At 36.5% G+C, this 21,586-nt stretch overlaps 1 protein-coding gene across 28 annotated transcripts in view; it reads right to left on the minus strand.

Moving 5' to 3' along the window:
* Positions 1-21,586, minus strand: part of ERC2 (ELKS/RAB6-interacting/CAST family member 2) — a 439,127-nt gene that overhangs the window by 333,500 nt on the left and 84,041 nt on the right. For all 28 annotated transcript variants that reach the window (XM_065074542.1, XM_065074533.1, XM_065074531.1 and 25 more), the window contains 2 exons: positions 13,454-13,609; positions 7,370-7,537 (listed from right to left, as the gene is read on the minus strand). In XM_065074542.1, coding sequence (XP_064930614.1) covers positions 7,370-7,537; positions 13,454-13,609 — 324 coding nt within the window. The remainder of the gene's footprint in view (positions 1-7,369; positions 7,538-13,453; positions 13,610-21,586) is intronic.

The raw sequence follows: 21,586 nt of genomic DNA on the forward strand, positions 1-21,586 counted from the left end.
AAAATTAGCATCTATACCTTTCTCACAGCAGTGAGGAAAATCTCAGCAAGTCCAATATTCTTCCTTTTAACAACTGTCTATAGAGCACAGTGACAGTGTTTTGTAGCTGAAGTAGCCTGACGTTGGCTCATTTTTATCTGACCTCAGGGTTTTCACATCATCAATAAAGAGATAATCAAAACAAAGGCTATACATATTAGGGTAAGTAAAGTTTGCATAGTTTGGCACTCTTATCATACATACCTTTAAAAATGGAACAAAATGAAATGCACATAGCAGAGGTGGTGAACCTTCTAAGGACGGGTTCCAAACATTTTTCCTACTGGCAAAAAAACATTTTCAGACCTCCCAACTCTGGCCACCATGATAGTTACTGCTTTACAGGATTATATCTTTTTGTTTCAGCTGTCAATAAAAAATTCAAATGATAGCTTTCTAAGTCAATCAAACCTATTTAAAAAAATCTCTGATATCACTGAGACAACAGAAACAGTGCAAAAAGCACATTGTGTTTAGCTCTAGACTTAACTTACTAAACCGTTGGTTTTACATTTTCCCACATCATGTGACAAAGTGCCATTGTACTGGGAATCTAATCCAATTACCATTCTTTGAGGGCAATTAACTACACTCAAAAAAATCCAGGTATTTTTTTATTTCTGATCATCTGCTCTAATGCATCTAGAATAAACATATAGCCTAATCATGCCTCTCAATAGTAGTCAACATTCTGCAGAGATTAAGAAACATTTTAGTTCTGCTTACATTTTGTTTCTGAACATTGAAACAAACTATGTAGGAACTAACTCAAACTCTACTTATAAAATAGTAATATTTTCTGAGCTAATTTTGTTAAGACATCATGAAAATTCCAGACTTGAAGTGATACAAAAAACAATCTATTATACTGAATAACACACACTGATAAAATTCACCACCAAAGAAAGTGAAACTAATGAACTTCCAGGCATACCTGAACTACAAGAATTGCAATGAACACCACCAGACTACTTCTAAGCCTCATGACCTATTAGACCTGCAAGAACCATGGACGGAAGTGGAAGACTAGTATGTAGGATCAGGGGACTCAAGTAGAAGCAGTATTGTACCCCAGCGGTCAATACTGGGCCAAGTCCTGTTCAACATCTTCATTAATCTTCTGGATGGTGGCACAGTGCCTCAGCAAGTTTGCTGATGGTACAAAACTGAGAAGAGCAGCTGATACACCAGAGCACGATGTTGCCATTCAGAGGGACCTTGACAGGCTGGAGAAATGGCCTGGCAGGAACCTCATGCAGCTCAGGGAAAGAAAATGCAAAGTCCTACACCTGGGGAGGAACAACTCCATGTACCTGTATATGCTGGGTTCCACCCAGCTTTGCAGAAAAGAACTTCAGAGGCCTGGTGGACACCAGGCTGAACATCAGCAATGTGTCCTTGGATCAAAAGGGCAAAGTGTCCTGGGTTGCATTAGGAGAGGTGTTGCCAGCAGTTTGGGGGAGGTGATCTTTCCCCTCTGCTCACTACTGGTCAGGCTACATCTAGCATGTTCTGTTCAGTGCTGGGCTCCTCAGTGAAAGACAGGCATGGACATACTGGACACAATCTGGTGCAGGGCCACCAAGTGATTAAGTGATTAATTAAGGGCTTTATTAAATAATTGGAACATCTCTTATTTGACGAAACCCTGAGAAAGCTGGGACTGTTTAGCCTAGAAAAGAAAAGGGAAGATCTTATCACTGCATATAAATATCTGAAGGGAGGCTGTAAAGATGAAGCCAGGCTGTGCAGTGGTGCATAGTGACAGGACAAGAGGCAATGAACACAAACTGAAACACAAGAGGTTCCCTCTGAATATCAGTAAGCATTACCGTGAGGGTGACTGAGCACTGGCACTTGTTGGAGATATTCAAAAGCTACCTGGACATGGTCCTGGACAACCAGCTCTAGGCGGTCCTGCTTGAGCAGGTGGATTGGAGCAGATGACCTCTAGAGCTCCCTTCCAACCTCAACCATTATGTGACTCCATGAATCACATCCTGTTGCGTCACATGCAGCTGCTGTCTCTGAAACCTGAAGATAACCTGCAGAGTACCCTTCTTAAACTAAATAATAATAAAAGGCTCCTTATGAAGTAACTGAGATCCTGTTGAGGGTTTCTTTTATTGCAGGATTTACTAAGCTGATTTAACTACAACAAAGTGATTACAACGTAAACCTATTTAGGCAGGAAATTGACGCTTCAACTTCGAATACCTTACTCAGCTCAGTATTACAACTGGCCTTTGATGGTTACTTTCACCTCCAGAATGAAGCTGTTCAAGGCAAGTTATGAGCATGTTTTACTACAGCATAAAATTGTACAGTGATAATTAAGAAAAAGAAACTATCTGTCCTACAAATAGACAATGTAGACATGCAGGAAGAAAGAAGTGTGGCTTAACGCAGGCCAAAATGTTATTAACTTTACTCATCTGGGAACAACCAACAATAGTTTGTACTGTACAAAATTCTTTCCATAATGATTTCCACCTGCTGGAAGGCTGCCATTAGCCCTGTATCTCCCTGCAGCTGCTTTCCCATCTGCTGCTGGAAGCCATTGCCCTCCCTTAAGATAAGACCTGAGGCCTGGAGATAGAAGATTCAATTGCTCTAAGCAAACAAAGTTGTTTCCCAATTCCCAGTTGCAGAGAACGAAACCTGCTATGTCTACAATCATTGCTGAATTGCTACCACAGCACAGCCTAGGCCTTAGCTTAGTCAGCTTAAAAGCCAGGTCTCAGAGAGAGCCCAGCTAGCAAAGCAGGATTTTCATTCCTCATCCATCTGCACTGTCAGCCCACATGCTTGATCGCCACATAAATGACACCTACTCATTTTCAGGCCTTTGGTAAGAAGGATGCCAGGTTTAGCGCATAGAAAGCCCCTCTATCCTATCATGGCTGCCATGGCGCAGGGACTGTATTTTCTGCAGGAAATGTATGAGCTTCATTACAGAAGCTTTTACTTCATTGTTGTTTTGTTATTTAACACAGCTTGATATATATATACACCACAAATTCAGCATCAATAGACTCTGCTGATACTTGGAATTAGCCCATATTTATTCTCTCACACATAACCAAATATAACATTTTCAGCATATGAGATATAAAAATTCCCTCTACTTCACCAGTGTTCTCCAAACTAAAGATTAAGTGGAAATGTAAAAGGTCCCTTTGAAAGACATGATATTTCTGAGAAATGAAGACAGATATTGTTGAGTCATATGAACCTGATGCTTTCAAAGGGATTACCAAAAAGGCACCCCCATAAGACTCAATGTAGGTATAAGGGAGCACAGGAAAATTTTACTCTAAGGCATCAATTTGACTTTTTTCTATCATGCTGCATCACATTTAGTTTGTACAGGATGTAACACGAGAATGCAGCCTGAAGGCATGGATTTGTTAATTGAAATGTACAATAAAATAGACAAAAACTTACTTAATTCTTATTTCCACATATTGGTCCACTCATCAGTCAAAATATATGAAGGGCAAATAAGTAGGCTAAAGAAATAAGGGGCTGAGGGGGGAGAAAGAAGGCATTTCCATGCTGAATAACCAAAAGTGCAAGCAACACAAGCAGCCTATTTTCAACTATCTCATAACTAAAACTAGGAGCAAGATCAGTTCTAAAACCCCTCAACCTCCAGTAAGTAGTCTATAGCCTTAGTAATCAATTTTCACTGAGATGTCTCCTTGTTGCTTATGTTAAGGCAGTGTTATTTCTGTTTTCGCTAAATGCTCATAAGAAACAGCCTACAGCAGTAGACATAGCTGCTGTCCAGCTTTTGTGTGCCTCTGAGCTCCAGCACACTTGTCCAGAAGACGTTTAACAGACACCCTCCAACAAACTGCACACCCAGCCAGGAAGTTGTAATCTAATAGTTTGTGGAGAAGAGACATTGTGGCAATCATTTTTAACCAGAAAACCTCCCTAGCATACAGCAGGGTGGTAAGGAATTCCCCAAAACCCTGACAGTCTTAAAAATATGTAACAATAGAAAATTTTCATCAAATGCATATCAGCCTAGAGGAATCTTATTTTCTAATCTGTGAAAGTGCTTGAACACAGATCTGCCACTTCTTTTCATGATTGTTAAACATTCTCACACAGTCACACAGCAATTTATGACAAATCCTGTGCTTGTTTATATGAGCGTACTTCATATGGCTAGCTGAAAGTTGCTGTGGGATTCTATTCCAAGAACCAAGACTGGATAGCTCAGTAGGTTTTTTTTTATTCCGAGTCTACTCAAAAGAGGTGAAAAGTATGTTCAGACTAACAACATCTTCTGCAAGCCTCGATATTATTTAACTCCAGAAACCACTCTTTATTTCTAACCCCTGAGTATCTAATCTTCTAGATGGAAAGTTGTACAGCCTGTGACATGCCTACAACCACCCTGAGGCTCTAAAATAAGTGCTGGTTTTTCCTGATAAGTCCTGGCTTTAGAAACTAATGAGTATACAATGTGCTTTAACATAAAAGGTCTTTTTCAGAAGATTTGGGATGTGCTGCATCTCTACCATAAAGTACAGGAAAGTAATAAAACATTCGGTGCATCTTAAATGGATAAAAAAAAAATGAGATGTAATCAATATTGGCCAAGTATGTACATTATTAAAGTATTTTGAAATCAGGTAAATTGCTGACAAAACTTGAAGTTTTTCATAGGTTATTTAAAGTCTCTGACTCATAGGTAAATGGTGCATATAAGAGCATACCCTGCAACACTATCTTTCCAAAAGTAAATAGAAGATATTCTGAGGCAAGTTATTTCCCATTTTAAATCTGCTATTAGGTAAAAATTATTTGGTAAACCATGTCAAATAGTGGCTGCATCAATAAGCGTGTGTAACTGGAACTAGAATTTGTTTTCTTTAGGTTGCTTCTAATGCATCTTGAGACATACCATACCCCAAAATGAAGCCTAGTATTAACTCAGTACTCAGAGGCCTTCATTTTCACACGATCTCCCAGAGAATAAAAGTTACTTTTATGTGATACTTCCATCACAAACTTACTGTACATGAACAGACAATTACAGCAAATTCTAACTAAAATTACTTCCCATTAGAGGTAGATATAATTCACCAACTTTCCCCAATTCGCTTTACAAAGATATATTGAAAAAAGAAACTAAAAAAAAAAAAAGCTCTTGTCCGATAAAATTACCTATACCCTACTTAAAGCAGATAACAGAAATCACGTAGATTTCTATGCTTTTCTGTGTTTCAGAGCTTCATCAATTTATGAGGTTACATAACTACCAAAAGCTGACAAAAATACATATGAAATGAAAAAATATAATTTTTGACGATTCAGTCACAAATAAATTCAGGCTCGATTTAGGAAGTCCATGCACGGATAGCCTTAACTGTCTAAAACCAACAGAAACTGTGAGAACATTTATGAGTTGATTTGCTTCATTTTTAAGTCACAATCTGCAACAAACCACCTTGCTTATCACGTTAATTCATTCAGAAACAAACCAAGGCTTTTAATAAGAATCCTACGGATTATACAAAAGGGTTAATCAAAATAAATTATCAAAACTGGGACCTGATATCTTGCACTGAATGGAAGTTACGCTGAACATATCTTTCACTAATCCTAGACATTTATTTTTCATTGAAAGCTGAAAGAATCTAATACTATTTGTATGAAATATCACAATCACTTATATCACAACTAACATATTAGGCCAAATAAAAGGGAGTAATTCTCTGCTGTTATACAGCATTTCTTCTATCAAGCTACCTCTAATCATTTGAACATTTGAAACCAAATTTTTCATTTGGTTTCCCTGAGAGACTAATAATAAGCAGACACAATACAACAGATTGTCACCCGCACACCGACAGGCAATTACATCAAGTCTTATGTTAAACTGCTTCATGTAAAATGTTCAACCTCAACTGCCTTATGTCAAAACTATGAAGAAGAGTAATTGAATACCTGTCAGAAACCAACTGCTTCTCCACCAGGATTGTACAATCCCAGTAGCCCATCATCAAGAGCGCTGTAGATTCAGTTCATTTTACCTCTGCCCATCTGCTAGCTATAAGATTGTAATGCCTTGAATACATACTGCTCTGATAAAGAATTAGGAAATCAAATGAGTGGAGAGCTGATGGAATTCATCGCTGTCCTCAGCAGCACAACAGGTAATACAAACCTTGCAAAACAGATCTGCATGACTGAAGATACAAAATATGTCACTACTCAAAAGCTAGACTGACATCTGCCAAAAATGCTGGAGTTTTTGCCCTTGTTCTAGTATGATTATTTTGTACTATAGACATATGCTGGCTGGTCCATTAAACACAAGCTGGAAATTCCAGGATTTCATCTGTATCTTCTTAATGTTCAGAGGATAAGACATAGAGCACAGAGGGATAATCAAAATCTCAGAAATATTTATTTCCTGCTTCCATGAGAACGAGTTTAAGCTGTTTTTTCTCCTAGAGCTTTGTTAGCCAGAAACTCAAATTCTGTAAGAGTCTTATATACCTTAAATAATGTACTTCTCTGAATAGAACTATTTGCACAGTGTGACTGATTTTCACAGGTATTTCTGTTTCTTAAAAGGAGAACACACATTAAAAATAAAATTAAGAAGTGCTAATAGGAATCAATTAATGAGTATTGTGTGCTCCAAGTATGAAGTTTTTTAAAACCCCAGGAAACAAACTAACGGACAACATTTTTAACACTGGATTTACACATTCCATCAAATGTGACAATCGTCAAAACCCTGTATTTCATTACCCATATTTTTATGATCTGACTTTGTAGATACACACATAACTAATGCACTGGTCTGTTTTAAAGACAGGAATTGATCATATTTTAAAATAAATGTTAAAATGCATGCTAAACAATAACCACAGATTAATATCATGCATCCTTCAACAAATGCCTTCAAAATACATCAGTAGCTTCACTCTTCAGAATAGAAATACACAGTAGAAAAGAAGTTTCAAGTGCCAGAGCAGCCAAAAGGAAACCTCAGTGTACTAATAAATGAAATCAGAACAATCAAGTTGTTAAGGCCCAGCTCCCCGCATTGAAGCCAATGAGAATTAGGCACATACATTTTCTTAAAAAGCAGTTGTACATGCTTCTAAAAAGCTTCTATAATGAGCGCTGCTGTACTACCAAAAAATACCCAATGTATTGGCACTTAAAGAGTTTAACTTAGTTCACTATTCCTTAACAAACTGCCTTCTATACAGACTTGCAACAAACACATCATCACCTTGACACATGCTATTAACTAACAATTTCCATTGCATTTTATGATTAGAAGATACAATACCTCTGTCTGAAGTATGGCAGCTCTCTGTTCTTTGGCAGTAAGTGACTCTTTAAGCACTTCAATGTGTTGCTTGCAATCTGAATTCTGATTGCTAAGGGTTTCAAGCTTAGTTTGTAAGGCAAGAAGTTCTGATTCTTTCTTTGAGAGTTCTTGTTTCAGTTGGTCAATCTGTAAGGGGCAGGGTGGAAACAACAGGTTAGATCATTAATTTCACTTCCAATTCACAGTTGCACTTGAAATCTCAAAGGTGTAAATGACCATGATACTACAACCCAGACACCTGTAAGTTCTGGAAGAACATTAAAATTTGGACACTCACAACTTCAGTTGAGTTTCTTGTAATTTAATGTACTTGTAATGTACTTGTAATGTACTTGTAATGTTTCTTGTAATTTAATGTACTCCGTCTTCTGCTGCTCAGAAGTTAAAAGGAAACTCTTAAAGATTATACATTATGATCTAGCCTATAAATTCACCATGGACCTCACTTAAGTTCAAAGGAATTTATCCTGTGTGATGCAAGTCTGGCAGGACAGCAAAAATGCTTAGGAAAAAAGTGTTCATAACGGTGTAAATACAATCCAATAAATTCCTTTCAACAGCATGATGCTTGTGACTTAACATAGGCCACAGTGAATCAAGGTTTTTAGGAGCCTCAAAGAAAAGCAGGCACCTTAGTGAGGAGAGGAAAACAGAGAAGTGGAATTTTAACCTTTCTCTTCTTGCAGTTGTGCTGCAGCCCACCATCCCCACCTTTTTCCCTCACTGGCAGTTCATATGGAATTCTCAGGTACTAGGAAAGCCAAGCCAAGGGGATTAACTTAAGAGAAGTCTGGGGGAAATGTTATAAAAAAATTCCACAGAGTTATAGGTCTGTGAGATTGTAAAAGCATATCCTAGAGGAAACAGGAGAAACCCAGTCACTAAGAAGGAGCTTCTGACTTTAAGTGAATTTGAGGTTCATCAGTAAATGTCATGAAATTGTGACTATTCTTCCCTTTCCACTGTGATGAATGGGAGAGGTAGCCACAGAATGCAAATTTGTGGTGAATTTAGAATATACAAATCTGAACAAAGCAGTGGACAATACATAGAACGATGCTAAAGGATAGTAAATTAGGTGACATACAACTGCTCTTGTTAAAGTCCTGTGAAATAACACTGGTCACCAAATGAGTTCAGACATATCATCCCATGAGGATTATTTGAAATAAAATGCCTCAGTGCATCTACATAACTCAGAGAAACCACACTTCCTTTATATTCGGAAAGTTTTCTTGATGACTGCAAGGCCTAGACATTTTTCTTAAAAATTCAAGTTTAAATTCTGCAACAACCAGAGAAGTGCTAAAAGAGCTCTTCCCATTGTCTCCCATCAGTTGCATCCCAACAGACATTTGGGATGCAAGAAATCTAGAAGGGTTAGATGGAAGGTGATTCAAAAAAATCACCAAGAAAGAAGAACATGTATCCACAGGCTGATTCTACTCAAGCACTTCCTCAAGATCCACTTACTAAAATATTTCACTAATCCAATACTGTATGGCAGTATCACAGGAAACATTATGATTATCAAAATCTTTCTATTTTGTTTTACATTGCAAGTCTATTTAAAAAATATTTCTTCCAACTATAGTCCACATTCACATTTTAATATATTTATCCCTTATTTCTCTTTATAAATCTCAGTATGTTTATCTATCTGGTAAAGGTACTTGGCTACTGTATAAAATCAAGAATCCATACTGCTACTAAAAACAATGACCTTCACCATCTCAAAATATCAAAATAAGGACCACACAAAAAACAGATGTCAAGAAAATGTAAAGAGTGCAGTTAAGAAACTGCTAGAGAAAACTTTCTCTTGAAAGCAAACCACCTTCCTCCATCCCTTGCCAGAACACGTAAGCAAGTGTATGGCAACCAAGACAAAAATGTATACAAAATGAACAATGGGAAAATCTGCCTAAAAGATATAAAGACAAAACATAGATCTGCAGCCAATCTGAATCACATCACATGCTTTCTACAAGATCCATGTGAACATCACAGATGCTTAATCTCTCCTAGAAACTCTTCCTGCTTTTTTCCATGACACAACCCATACACTGAGAAATAATCAAAAAAAAAAAAATCATTTTCATCACAGGTATGTTCTTTGTGTTTTAGAAAGAGAATCTGTTTAGTATAAAGTGCTGGCTACAAAATCTACAGATTGTCAGGACTTTGAAAATGTGGTAAAGCTCTCAAGTAACAATAAAAATTAAAAAAAAAATACACTGAATAATGATGGGTTTGGCAGGTATTTTATTAAACAAAAGTGTAACAGTGAAAATGTACTAAAACTTCAATTTAAAAAAAATTAAGAAACAACAACTTTTTAAAATAAATATTTAGTCTTGAGTATATTTACCTCTTGAAGTTCTGCATTACCTATTAGTGTGGAAAAAAATATTAAATGGTGCATGAAATAAATGTCACTTTCCAGCAGATGTGCAAACATTTTCACTTTGCTATATCTTAATTAATTGTAGAATCATAGAATAGTTTGGATTGGAAGGGACCTTCAAAGGTCATCTAGTCTCTAGTCCAACCCCCCTGCAACGAGCAGGGACAAGTCAGGGTATAAGTGCTGTCTCATCTGAAGAACTCAAGTTTGTCCTCTGATCCTGACCTTCCCATTATCTCACACATCTCATACATGTCATTTGCCTGTCATCACTTTTTCAACATTGCCCAATATGATCTTGCTTCACCTCCTTTCCTGAAACCCTCGTTCCTTTGGCAAACTGCTCAATTTATGATTCTCTGCCACCTCCCATAATTTTAGTTCCTTAGATACTAGCATTTCCAGAACATCATTATCCTTTTTCTTACATTATTATTTTTACACATTAAAATCTGACATGACATTACACAGAGTAACTGGAAAACAAAACAAAAAAATCAGAGGTTTTCCCCTGAATATTGCATATTAAAATAAATGGGCTAAACCTTCAGTTAAATAATTGAATTAAATGAAACTATGCTGATTTACAGATCAAAAGGGTCTCTGTCCTATGTGATAAATGACAACTGCTTTTTTAAAGTGAAGGATTTAAATAAAGGATAAACAGAATACTCTAGAACATGCATGCTTCCTTCATATAGTGTGAAAAGTTCTCATACACAGCTTTGTTATGGCCTAATCAGTTATTTAAAATCATCTTACCGGTAATTTGCTGAAGCTGTACTGAACTATCACTAGATTGTCATACTCATTCCTGTTGATTGCATGAGAGTTTTAATACTCAAAGAACTACTTATATTCCAGTGTGCAAACTCGCACTTGAAAAAAATGCATCAGTGTATCTGTCCGATAGCCAAAGATGAACCCTGGGATGACAAGGAAGTCTTGCAAAGCAGAAATTATTTTTAAAAGTGTATATCATCCTCTATGCTTTCCTCATATCCTTAATGGAGATTATTTGAAGTTTCATTTCTTTTAGTCATGAAAATTTTAAGACTTGTGTTGACAGTTTCTGTATCCTGCCAGTGATGGCAATTTTTGTCCTTCCATACACCGAGCAAGGAGAGTCTTCAACAAGTGGGCAAGGAAAAAAAAAAAAATCTACACAAGTTTTCTTTCTCATTTCTACAACTTCTGTTTCACTGGAAGTCGAAATTAAAGCCCATATATTTGGATGGTTTGAATATTGCTAGGAATCAGCTAAGAAAAGGAACACTTCCCAGCATTCTCTGCCACATGTACAATAAATACTATTCAGTATTGGCCTCCATTTAATGCCTTTCCATTTATTTAAATCAAGAAAGTTTTAAAACAAGTTATATTTCAAGAATAAATGTGAAGTATTAAGAGCTTTATAGCACCTAAGATCATTAACTGTGAGAAGAGTTTTGTTCTGCTCTTTGCCATCAATCAAGACTTCTGTTAATCAGAATTTATCAACAATCCAGGCTCAACAGATCAGGTATAACAAGATCTGTTTGCTGACAGCTACATAAATAATTTTCCACCTTGAAGGTTCTCAGATGAATGATTAAAAAAAAAAAAAAAACAACTATCTCCTGCTGCAAATCTCAATTTTAAGTGGAAGAAAAGGACTGGTGAAAGAAAACAGACAAAGTTTCATCAGAATGTGGCATTTATCAAAGATCAGAAGACTGTGACAAAACAAGGCATGTTTAATAGCCTTCTCATTTGTTTGCTTTCTGTGCCACAGAAATATACCGAATCTTTTCCTCTCAAAAACATCAGGAGAATGTTAACAAAATACTAGGCTTTTGACATTATTTTTTAGATCAACAGATTTGCTGAGATGCATTAGGAGTCTTGCTATGAATTACTAAAACTGAATTGCTTTGAAATTAAAGATGTTTAAGTAGGCAAGATAATTTTCTTTACCATAGTGCTACTTAGGAACTTTAGCTACCTTTTTTGTAGCTTAAGAGCTACTTTTTTCAACAGAATAAATATATTCTTTGATTTTTTTTTTAATAAATCTGGATTAATTCCACATAGGCATGACACACAAAAACTGAGAATCATAGAATGCAGATTTTCCAGAAGGTGTTGACATTGTTTCATTCTCTGAGTATAGACAAGCAGCATGCTTTTTCTGAATTTTCGCTTCCCAGTTCTGAAAGAGTGGTGATGGTGTTTGACTACCCAATATTGGAAACTTTGTACTTAAACAGCAACACAGCTGAGTATTTTTAGCATCAGACAATGGCAGGCAGAGGAACTCCTAATTTTTTTGCTTACATGGCCTCTAGAGAGGTAATAGTAGCAGCTCCTCTTCAAGCAGCTTTTCAGAGTTGCAAATACATGTTTCAGAAAAAGTCAATCAATCCATTTCAGATCCCACAATTTCCACATACACAAAGCCCCCTAAATATTAAACAGAATAAGAACCCAAAGAAATAACTAGGATGAAAATACTTTTAAAATAAAGTAAGACTTAATAACAATCATGACTACTAAAGTTGTCTGCCTAGATTTTATTCTATCATTATGGTCAAATTGTTAACATCACTGTAAGAGTTGAGATGGCTGTCTTTCCTCTTCAGTGTTTTCACTGCAGGTTGCTGTGACTTGTCTCCCTTCATCTTAGTTTATCTTATAAATAATATTTTTAAAATGCTATTTCCAACACCTAAATTCATATGAGAATGGGAGCATCAGCTTCAGTCTGCATCATTTCAATTTTTTTTTTCTTTCTATAGATTCAGTATGTTAGCACTTCACGAACAAAACACATTCAAGCTAGAGAGCTGGGAATAAGCCAGCACAAATTGTAACATGGCATATATTTATTCATTTTTTAAGACAATTATTAAAATATCAGAAAATAAATATTAGAACTCAGAAGACAGACAATTTGGAGTGGTCTTTACCTAGACCATAGCTGAGCACATCAAAAAGAAAGGAGGTAAAAAGACTAGCTGGGACAACAATTTAAACATCAAGCTTTACTTTTGATGTATTTTAAAATTATGAGCAAGCGACACTGTTTTTGTGAGCTTGATACCAGGAAATGTGTTACATTACTACACATTTACTATCTGCTTGTGGTCAACTCATAATTATCTATGTACAATAATTAGAAATGAAAGGTACTTTGCAGAAACAAAGTCATCAAACTGTAAATCTTTAAAATTTGGTAAAATCTATGGAACAGCAGTCCCTCCTGTAAAACTACAGTCAAAATCAGGAACAAAAAAAAGTGCGCAATTAAAGTTGTGCCAAAATGGTGCAAGTCAAAATTATGAACTAATTCAAAAAGCCAACATGGAAACACCATACACAAGAAAGGGAAAAGGGAACACACTATAGGCTCAGGATTGTAGTAGGCTCTGCAGAAGTGGTGAAATAGCCTCTTCCTTACCTCTTCTTAAGTTAAAACACAAAACACATTTTTATTTATCCAAAATGCTTCACTCCTCCATAGCTACTGAGTATTGTGTAGGAGAGATTTACCAAAAGAAGACATGCAGAGAGCTGCCTGTGTTGAAAAGGGTCAAGTTAAAACTTTTGTTTCCATTATTTAAACAATATTAAGCTGTTTTATTAATACAGCTTACCTTATTTTTCATGAACTTTGAGTGACTCTTGTAAACTTCTATTTGTTTGATTTCTTCTTCTCGGTCCTCTGTATTCAGAACTCCATTTGTCTTTAACATCTGTATTTCATCTTCAAGATCTCTTATATTGCGCTCAAGTGAAGCTATTTTTGTATCCTAAGTTATAAAAAAAGAGAGCATTGAAAATTATGCAGAACGTGTATTAATGCATACGTATATCTGTACTTCCATGAACATCGAATAATAAAACAGCAAAAATAGATGGTACAAATACATATTGCACATATTGCCATAACCCAAGAGTAATTCTGTTGATTCTGGCTTAAAGAAATGCAGAATTTAGACCTCTTTCACCACCAGAAACAAACATGCAATGTTATGTTTTGTTGCATAGTATGTAGAGAATATTACTCTGGTCAAAATTTCATCTTCTTTCCTATACAGTTGTGGGTGAAGGGAGATTGGAAGATGCCCTATTTCCCACGTGTACAGGATAACATACCTTGTTTGCTTTTCTAGCCATCTAGGCCCGGCTGTTCTTCCAAGTTCTTAAACACAAAGTTTAACCTAGGGAGGACAGTCTACCATCACTACAGGACGACAGGCTTCTTCATTATGTGACTCAGTCTGAGGCTGAGTTTCCGTATTTCCATAGAGTTTTGCCTGCCGTCAAGAGGAAGAAAGCTCGTCTCCTCTGATACTTTTCCTCCAATAATTCAGCCACATCATTATGATGGGATTTAGCACTTTTTATTATGAGTCCCAAACCAAAAAAATTTACACCACAGACAATGGCTGCCATGGGTGCCAGCACAGCACTGAAAACATCCAGCAATTTTTTTGTTGTTGCCAGTCATTTGGAAATCAACTAAATATCTTCAGTGAGAGTCAGAAAGATTTTTAAAAGTCATTACACAAAATTCTCACATAATTTTCTGTTTAAAAGAGCATTGCAAAATGACTCATTAGGAAATCTGCTTTAGGCCCTCTTTGCAGACATTTGAGAAACTGGAAACATTTTGATTCAGATGGTCGGACAGTCAGGTTCAAGAACGTGAAGGCAACCATCCATCAAATATCAGACATCGAGGTAAAGTTCTTGTTCCACACCTCCAAGGACGAGCTAAGCTTGAAGCGCTCTGCTTAACTACAACTTTCTTTTGTCAGAATAAGTTTTATTTTCCTGAGTTCTAAGAGTACACCAATGTTTTCTCTAGGCTGTCTAAAAGCAAGCAAAACCAAAACACCTGTAATACCATCTGAACTTTTTGTACTAAAGCAAAAATGAAGCTCAAATTTTTTGAGGTTTAGCAACCGCTGTTACAAATCCATAAGGAATCGAAGCCATGTAAAGACTAAGCCATGTCATTTAGATGGCACGCTATCAGTCCTGTAACATTTTAGCTTTTATTTTTGTAGGTAATAATAAGTCTCAAACTTTTTAAAATTATTTTCTTATTTCTTATATTACTTAAATTAATAGAGGGATTTGATTGTGAAATATTTAAAATATTTGGTTTGCAGTATACAAGCTGTTCATGAACAAGTAAAAATATTCACAGTCTGAAATACTGGAGGTTTTCCAAGATCTGACAGCATAAGTTTTCATAATATGAAATTAAAGCTTGTATTTTCCTTACAATTATCACTCTCAGAGAAATTCTACTTAAAAATAAAATGATACCGTGATTTAATTTACAGTAACTGTGGTCCTTCAAGATTCTTCTCAGAAGCTGATGCACTTTCACCAAACATGCTCCAGTACATACAGATAATTTTGACTACAGTACCTGAGCAGAGCAGCCTGAATATCTTTTATCCCTAAGGAAATAAAGAAACTTATCCTCAGCCAATCCTATTCCCTATTTCTGTGTAGGACAACACATCTCAAGGAATGGTATTTACACTAGTTAATAATACTGTTCTTATGTAAGGGAAATAAGAACTTATTTGCCCACATCTTTTCTGTTAATAGTAAGTCAAAAACAATAATCCACATTATAGGAGCTGCGTGAGAGGATTCTACCCGTGTGGTGTGAAACAGTCCCACTAAAATTAGCACCACAACTTTGCAGCTTCTCTGCCAAATAATGTCACACAAATACACTCAACAAACCACAAAGAAGTTTTTTGGACAACACTTTAGACCACAGGAATGAGAAGGTAGTTGGGAAGAGTCAGTGGAGTTTTACTAACAGTGAATCATGCCTGACCAACCCATTGCATTTTGTAATAAAATTATTAGATTTGTGGATGAAGAAAGAACAGTGGATGCCATTTACTTCAACTTTAGCAAGTCTTTGGACATTGTCTCCCTTATTTTTGTATTCAAGATAAGACATTATGGTCTGGATGGGTAGACAACTAGGAAGGTAAAAAAATCCAGTTCTGTGATTAGGCTTAGAGGGTGGTGTTTAACAGGTTGTGCTCTACCTGAAAGTCAGTAACAAGAGGACCATGGAGTCCATACTGGGACCTGTCCTGTTTAGTATCTTTACCAATGACTTGAAAGAGGTGACAAGAGTGCTTGCTCACAAAGCTACTAGACCAGTCAATGTGCTCAAGGACAAGGCTGCTACGCAAAGGGACCTAGACAGATTGGATGAATGGGCAGGCAAGAACCTTAGGAAATCCAAAAAAAGATGAAAGCCAAGTCATACGCCTAGGAAGGAAGAACCCCTTGCAGCTGTACCAGATGGGGACTAACTCCCTGGGGTACAGTTCTGCTAAGAAAGATTTGAGTATCTTGGCAGACAGCAAGTTTAACAGGAGCCACAGTAGCACTGTGACCTGGCAGCAAAGGCAGCAAACAGGAGCCTGGGCTGTATTAACATGAACACAGCCAGTGAGCAGATCAAGGGAAGAGATTATGGCCTTCTGCTCAGCATTCATTAGACTTCATCTAACACACTGCATCTAGCTTTACGTCCTGCAGTACAAGACAGACTTGATGAACCTGAATGAGTTCAGTAGGGGAACACCAAGAGGGCTGGAGTACTTGCCTTCTCATAAGAGGCAGAGGAAAGTGTGCTTGTTCAGCCTAGAGAAGGCTTCAAGGGGGACCTAAAGTAGCCTTGCAATACCTACAAGTATTAAATTTTGAGTACAAGCCTTAGAACTGGTTGCCCAGGGAGGCAGTGTCATCCATCTCTGGAGATTTTTCAAGATCTCACAGGATAAAGCCTTGATTGCAGCTCTTCATCTGGGCTTTGCAACCATGAAACACAATATACTGTAGGCAACTATTCATGAATTCCAGTGGGGTGGAAAAAAAATGGGGGTGTTTCTTTTCTGGAAAATACCTGATACTGAAAGTGCTGATGATAATATTAATCAGCATTCCAGATTTGCCTTTCTTGAAGGGTATGTTCAAAGAGAAAGAATATTCCACCAAAAATCAATTACGAACACAGAGGAGCTGACAAGGGATGCAATCAGAAAAAATAAAATAAAATAAAATAAAATAAAATAAAATAAAATAAAATAAAATAAAATAAAATAAAATAAAATAAAATAAAATAAAAATCACCAAACAAAGAAAAAAAGCACACACACAAAAATTCTTGAAGACTTCAACTAGCTTTTAGGTTATATGCCTTTATCTAATATAGTTATGGTGTTGCTTTTTGAATAACAACTTTTCAAGTTACCAGTAGAATACAAATTGAAGAACTTAATATGTTAGGCTAATGTTATCGACATGACAGATTTCCAATAGCAGAATACTAAAACTTTTAGTAATATTTGTCTGTGGAATGAACATTTCTTGTATCATAGAGCAAAGTCTGTACGAATGAGCATAAAAACCAAGTCATCTTTCTGTCATGTGAAGGGCTGATCATTTCATAGAAAACAGGCATCTTTAAAATGTTTGCTGTTCTGGTCACAAAACATATTTCTGATTTGGTTTGGGATTTTTTGGCACTGTGGGGGTGTTTTGGTTCAGTTTTGTTTTTTTGTTTGTTTGGGGGGGTGTTTTGTTTTGTTGTTTTTAAAGAAGGAAATAAAAAAAATGTTGAGAATTAATGAATTAATGGAAAAAGGAAAGGGGAAGAATTCTTATTAAATCTTATCATTTGGAGAAATTACATGAAAAGAAAAATATGGAAAGAAAGCAAAAAAATTAAATGCTCTCAAGGCTTAAGCACATCAATAAATTATTGTAGCTCTCTCAGACACTACAATCAAATCAGCTTGCTCCATCAGACTTCATTTTAGAGATTTTCTACTCCTATTATTGAAGATAAAAGCAAAACTTAAGCCTCACTGCATTTTAGAATGATTTTTCACTGAGATATATTAATACTTACATGACCTGTTATGACATCTCATCTGGGAATAGTCCTCATCAAATCTCTCTAGCTAAGACTATAAGAGTCTGGCTTTTTGTACTGCATTTGTATTTTATGTGTTTGCAAATATAACATGGCAGAAATAATTTATAGCACAGCCCGTTACATTCTTTAGAAGGTTTATACATCACAGAATAACATTTAAGCTTTATGAGAAATAACTAACATAACTTTCAGAAGAATTTTCTGTGCCTCTACATTATCACAAGTTTGAACTCTCCAAGGAAAAAGGGGTTTTTAAATAAATCTCTGCATTCTGTGATTACAGCAGTGTAAAAACTAGCTTTCATATCTCTAGAAAAATTGTCACTGTCAGTTTCATATTAACTTTTTATTGGAAGACAGAAATTTCATCTTGAAAACTAAAATCTGTTTCAGAATAATTTATTAAAAACAGTGATGAAAAGACAGAAGAGAAGACAGATATCAATCACCTCTGTTCACAGACTGGTCAAGGAGTCAAAGGTTCTGTTCCCTTATGTACGAGTAACACAGGACTGCTGACTTGCCTTGGAAACCTGCACTTCTATCTGGACAACTGCTAGAAACTGAGGAACCTTGTTAGTCAAAGATAATACACTCCTGGAGCTCCCAATGGGTACTGCCACAAGGGAGTTGGTTTGACTCACAGGATGGATAAAAAGTTAGATAGCTTTGCTTTCACTAAAAGTTTTGACAGAATAGGCACATTCCCATAAAATGTTCCGATTCAGCCGAATCAGCGTTTTCCCACAGAAAACTTAAGTTGGAAAACTTTCAGCCAGCTCTTGTTGTGGCATAGGGTCTGGCAATCTTTCAGAAACTGAAACAGGAACAGATGCAATAGTTCCTTCAAACCTTTAAGACTTATCCATATTAGCAGCATTCTAACAAACTACATGGGTCTGTGTTGAATCACAAGAAGATTCCTCTGCAATAATATTAAGGAAGCAGCTTAGTACTAACTGGTACTAATAAATGTCTTCTGAGTTCTACAACAATGAAACATTTGTGCAGATTTTTCCAGTCAGGCCCTCCAAGTCTCTTAAAAACATAAGATTATATAGCAGGATTTGTGATATAGACCAAGGTACTCTCCCTAATCTATCCCCTTCTTCTACCAGTAACCAATACTTCTTCCTCATCTCCTTTATTAAAATAGTGTTGCAGATATTCTGTGAGAGAGGTTGGGGTTATTTCTATACTGGACCTAGCAGAAATCCATCTCTTTTGGAACAAGAAACAATTAGTACGTGTCCTGATGCTGAAGAAAATAATTATGCACAATGGAAAGGAGACTAACTCTAAAAATTAGTTTCCACAATAATGTTTCATGAACATTATCTATCCAGTCCTTACAACACAAGTGCTATAGTACATTTCCTGAACACCGAGGGTGGGGTGGGAGGGTGTGCGGAAGGGGTAGGATGGGAAATATTAGTGCAAAAGATTTGTAAATAATAGAGCATTCCAGTCTGTCTTACTTTGAAATTAAGTTTAAACTATGTCAGTGAAAAATCTTGTTTCTACGGCATTCAACAAGCAATCAGAAGCAAAGAAGCAAGTATTTGAAACTTCACATTTAATAAAGCTTGCATTTAAATGCCAATATACACACATGCTATCAACAGACCGTATCTATCTATCTGTCTATTGCTATCTACTTTGTCAACTTAATACAGAGAATATTCAGGTTTCTTTTTGAAGACAAGAGAAAGTTCATGCAATCTTAACACTAAGAGTATGTTGCACTGCAAACACACATACACGCTTGTTTAAAACCAAACCCATACCTGAAATATCAAAGCTGGATCAATACATAAAGATGGCTCTTTCTGCAAGTAAGGTAAACCACAAATATTTTAATTTACTTTACAGATTACTGTTTTTTGAAGACTTTCATAATTGTTGCTAGGCAATATATATCCCTGGATGGTCAATACCCTACCCTTAGAATAAGCTTTATGCCTTATCTGTTAGGCAACTCATTTCTCATTTTCTCTCTCAAGTAATGTCATTGTTTTAAGCCCAGAAATGTCTGAACAAGATCACAGAATCATGGAATGGTTTAGGTTGGAAGGGACCTTTAAAGATCATCTAGTCCAACCCTCCTGCCCCACTTTGAGTAAATCAAGGATACAGACTGAATATCTAGTATGCCCTACTTCCTAGAGAACAGACCTCAGGGATAGGGGAATCTCTTGAAAGGAAGGTCTACAGTGTGATGAATCAAGTTTAAAAAAAGCAGGAGCTTGAGGGAATAACAGGATCATGTAGGAAAAGGAAGCATCCTGCTGTCCTTCTGTTCTGTGACTCTGCTTTCCAGAAGAAAGAAGGGCTTCTGGAGAAGAAGGTCAGCAGACCATGGAGCAGAGAGAAAAGAACCTAAGGGTAAAGAATAAGCAAAAGACATAAACATCTGAAAGCAAACATGTCTAAGAACAGAACCAGAAAGTTAGGAAAGAAAGGCCCATAGCAACGCATCTAAGAGATATCTGAAACAAAGTAAATAAAGTAATAGAAACAGGAGTCAAGACCTAGGATGTGAATTTTCTATTTTTCCTATTTCCTTTTTATCTTTTGAAGTATAGAGAAGATGGAGACTGCTCAAGGAAACAACAGTTATGCAGGAAATACAATTGCTGTAAGCAAAGGCAGCTACTTGTGAAGTTTTTGGAGAAAAATGAGGAGCATGACAGGACAGGTAGGGTAGAAGAAAAGCTGATTAGGACAAAAAAAGTCACATTTGAGGTAGGAGAAATGTGTATACTTCATTGGATGAAATGGAGGACTGACTGGGAAAAGGGAAAGAAAGAGTTCAGCAGCCACAAGAGACAAAAGAAAACACAGAAAAGAACAGAAGGATTTAGGAAAGAGAGAAAACTACCTCCTGGCAGAGCCTGGGGAGCCATGGAGGGAACTCAGGCAAAAGCTTATGTGTGAATGGGGTAGAAGGGGTCAGGTGCGGTAAAGAGAAACGTATACTGCTTGAAGCCTCTGCATGGGGGATGTATGGCCTCAGAGTGACACATTACAGGGTAATCCTCTCCCTCTGTCTACCCTCAACACTACAGAGAAATTATTGCCTCAATGTTTGATCATTCAAAGCAAATGTTCCACATTTTTTTCAAAACAAATGCTGTCTGGATTAAGACAATTTAAATTTACTTGAAAACATTCCAAAACTGGAACTTGTAATGAAAACTGCTGTTTAAAGATGTGGATTTCAACATCTTACATTTGCCCCTTTTTCTTTTCAGTATTAGGCCTGTTTTAGACAGGGCAACCCCAAAGGAGCATGTGTTTGTAGGAAAAGAAAGAACTGCATGCCTCAGAGCCAAAAGGCAGCTCCGCATCAGAATGCTCCAGCAAGACAATTACAGCCTCACCCATGACAAATAAAAGCCCTCATAACAAATATGAGGTTTTTAAAAAGTGAAATATCACACCACACCCAGATCTCCTGGGAGACAAACAGAAAAGACCTTATTGTCTTCAGGCACAGATGCTGTCAGAAGGACTGCAACTACAATCATTGCATGTGTCATTCATGTGTCAAATGCCCCTCACCCTGTCCTCTTTCTTTTCAAAGAGTTTTGAGACAGGAAGAGGAATTGCAAATTATTTTGCAACAAAACCTTTACATTGTTAATAGCCCACATGGAAGACCATATACTACGCCAACACTTTACACCTCTATCTCAAAACTTCACAATTTATAACTCTGAACTTAATAGAAAGAAATTAATTCCTCAGCCAGTATCCTACTATCCCATACACTGAGAGTAACAAGTTACTGCAA

The sequence above is a fragment of the Columba livia genome, chromosome 10, assembly GCF_036013475.1.
Source record: "Columba livia isolate bColLiv1 breed racing homer chromosome 10, bColLiv1.pat.W.v2, whole genome shotgun sequence".
Lineage (NCBI taxonomy): Eukaryota > Metazoa > Chordata > Aves > Columbiformes > Columbidae > Columba > Columba livia.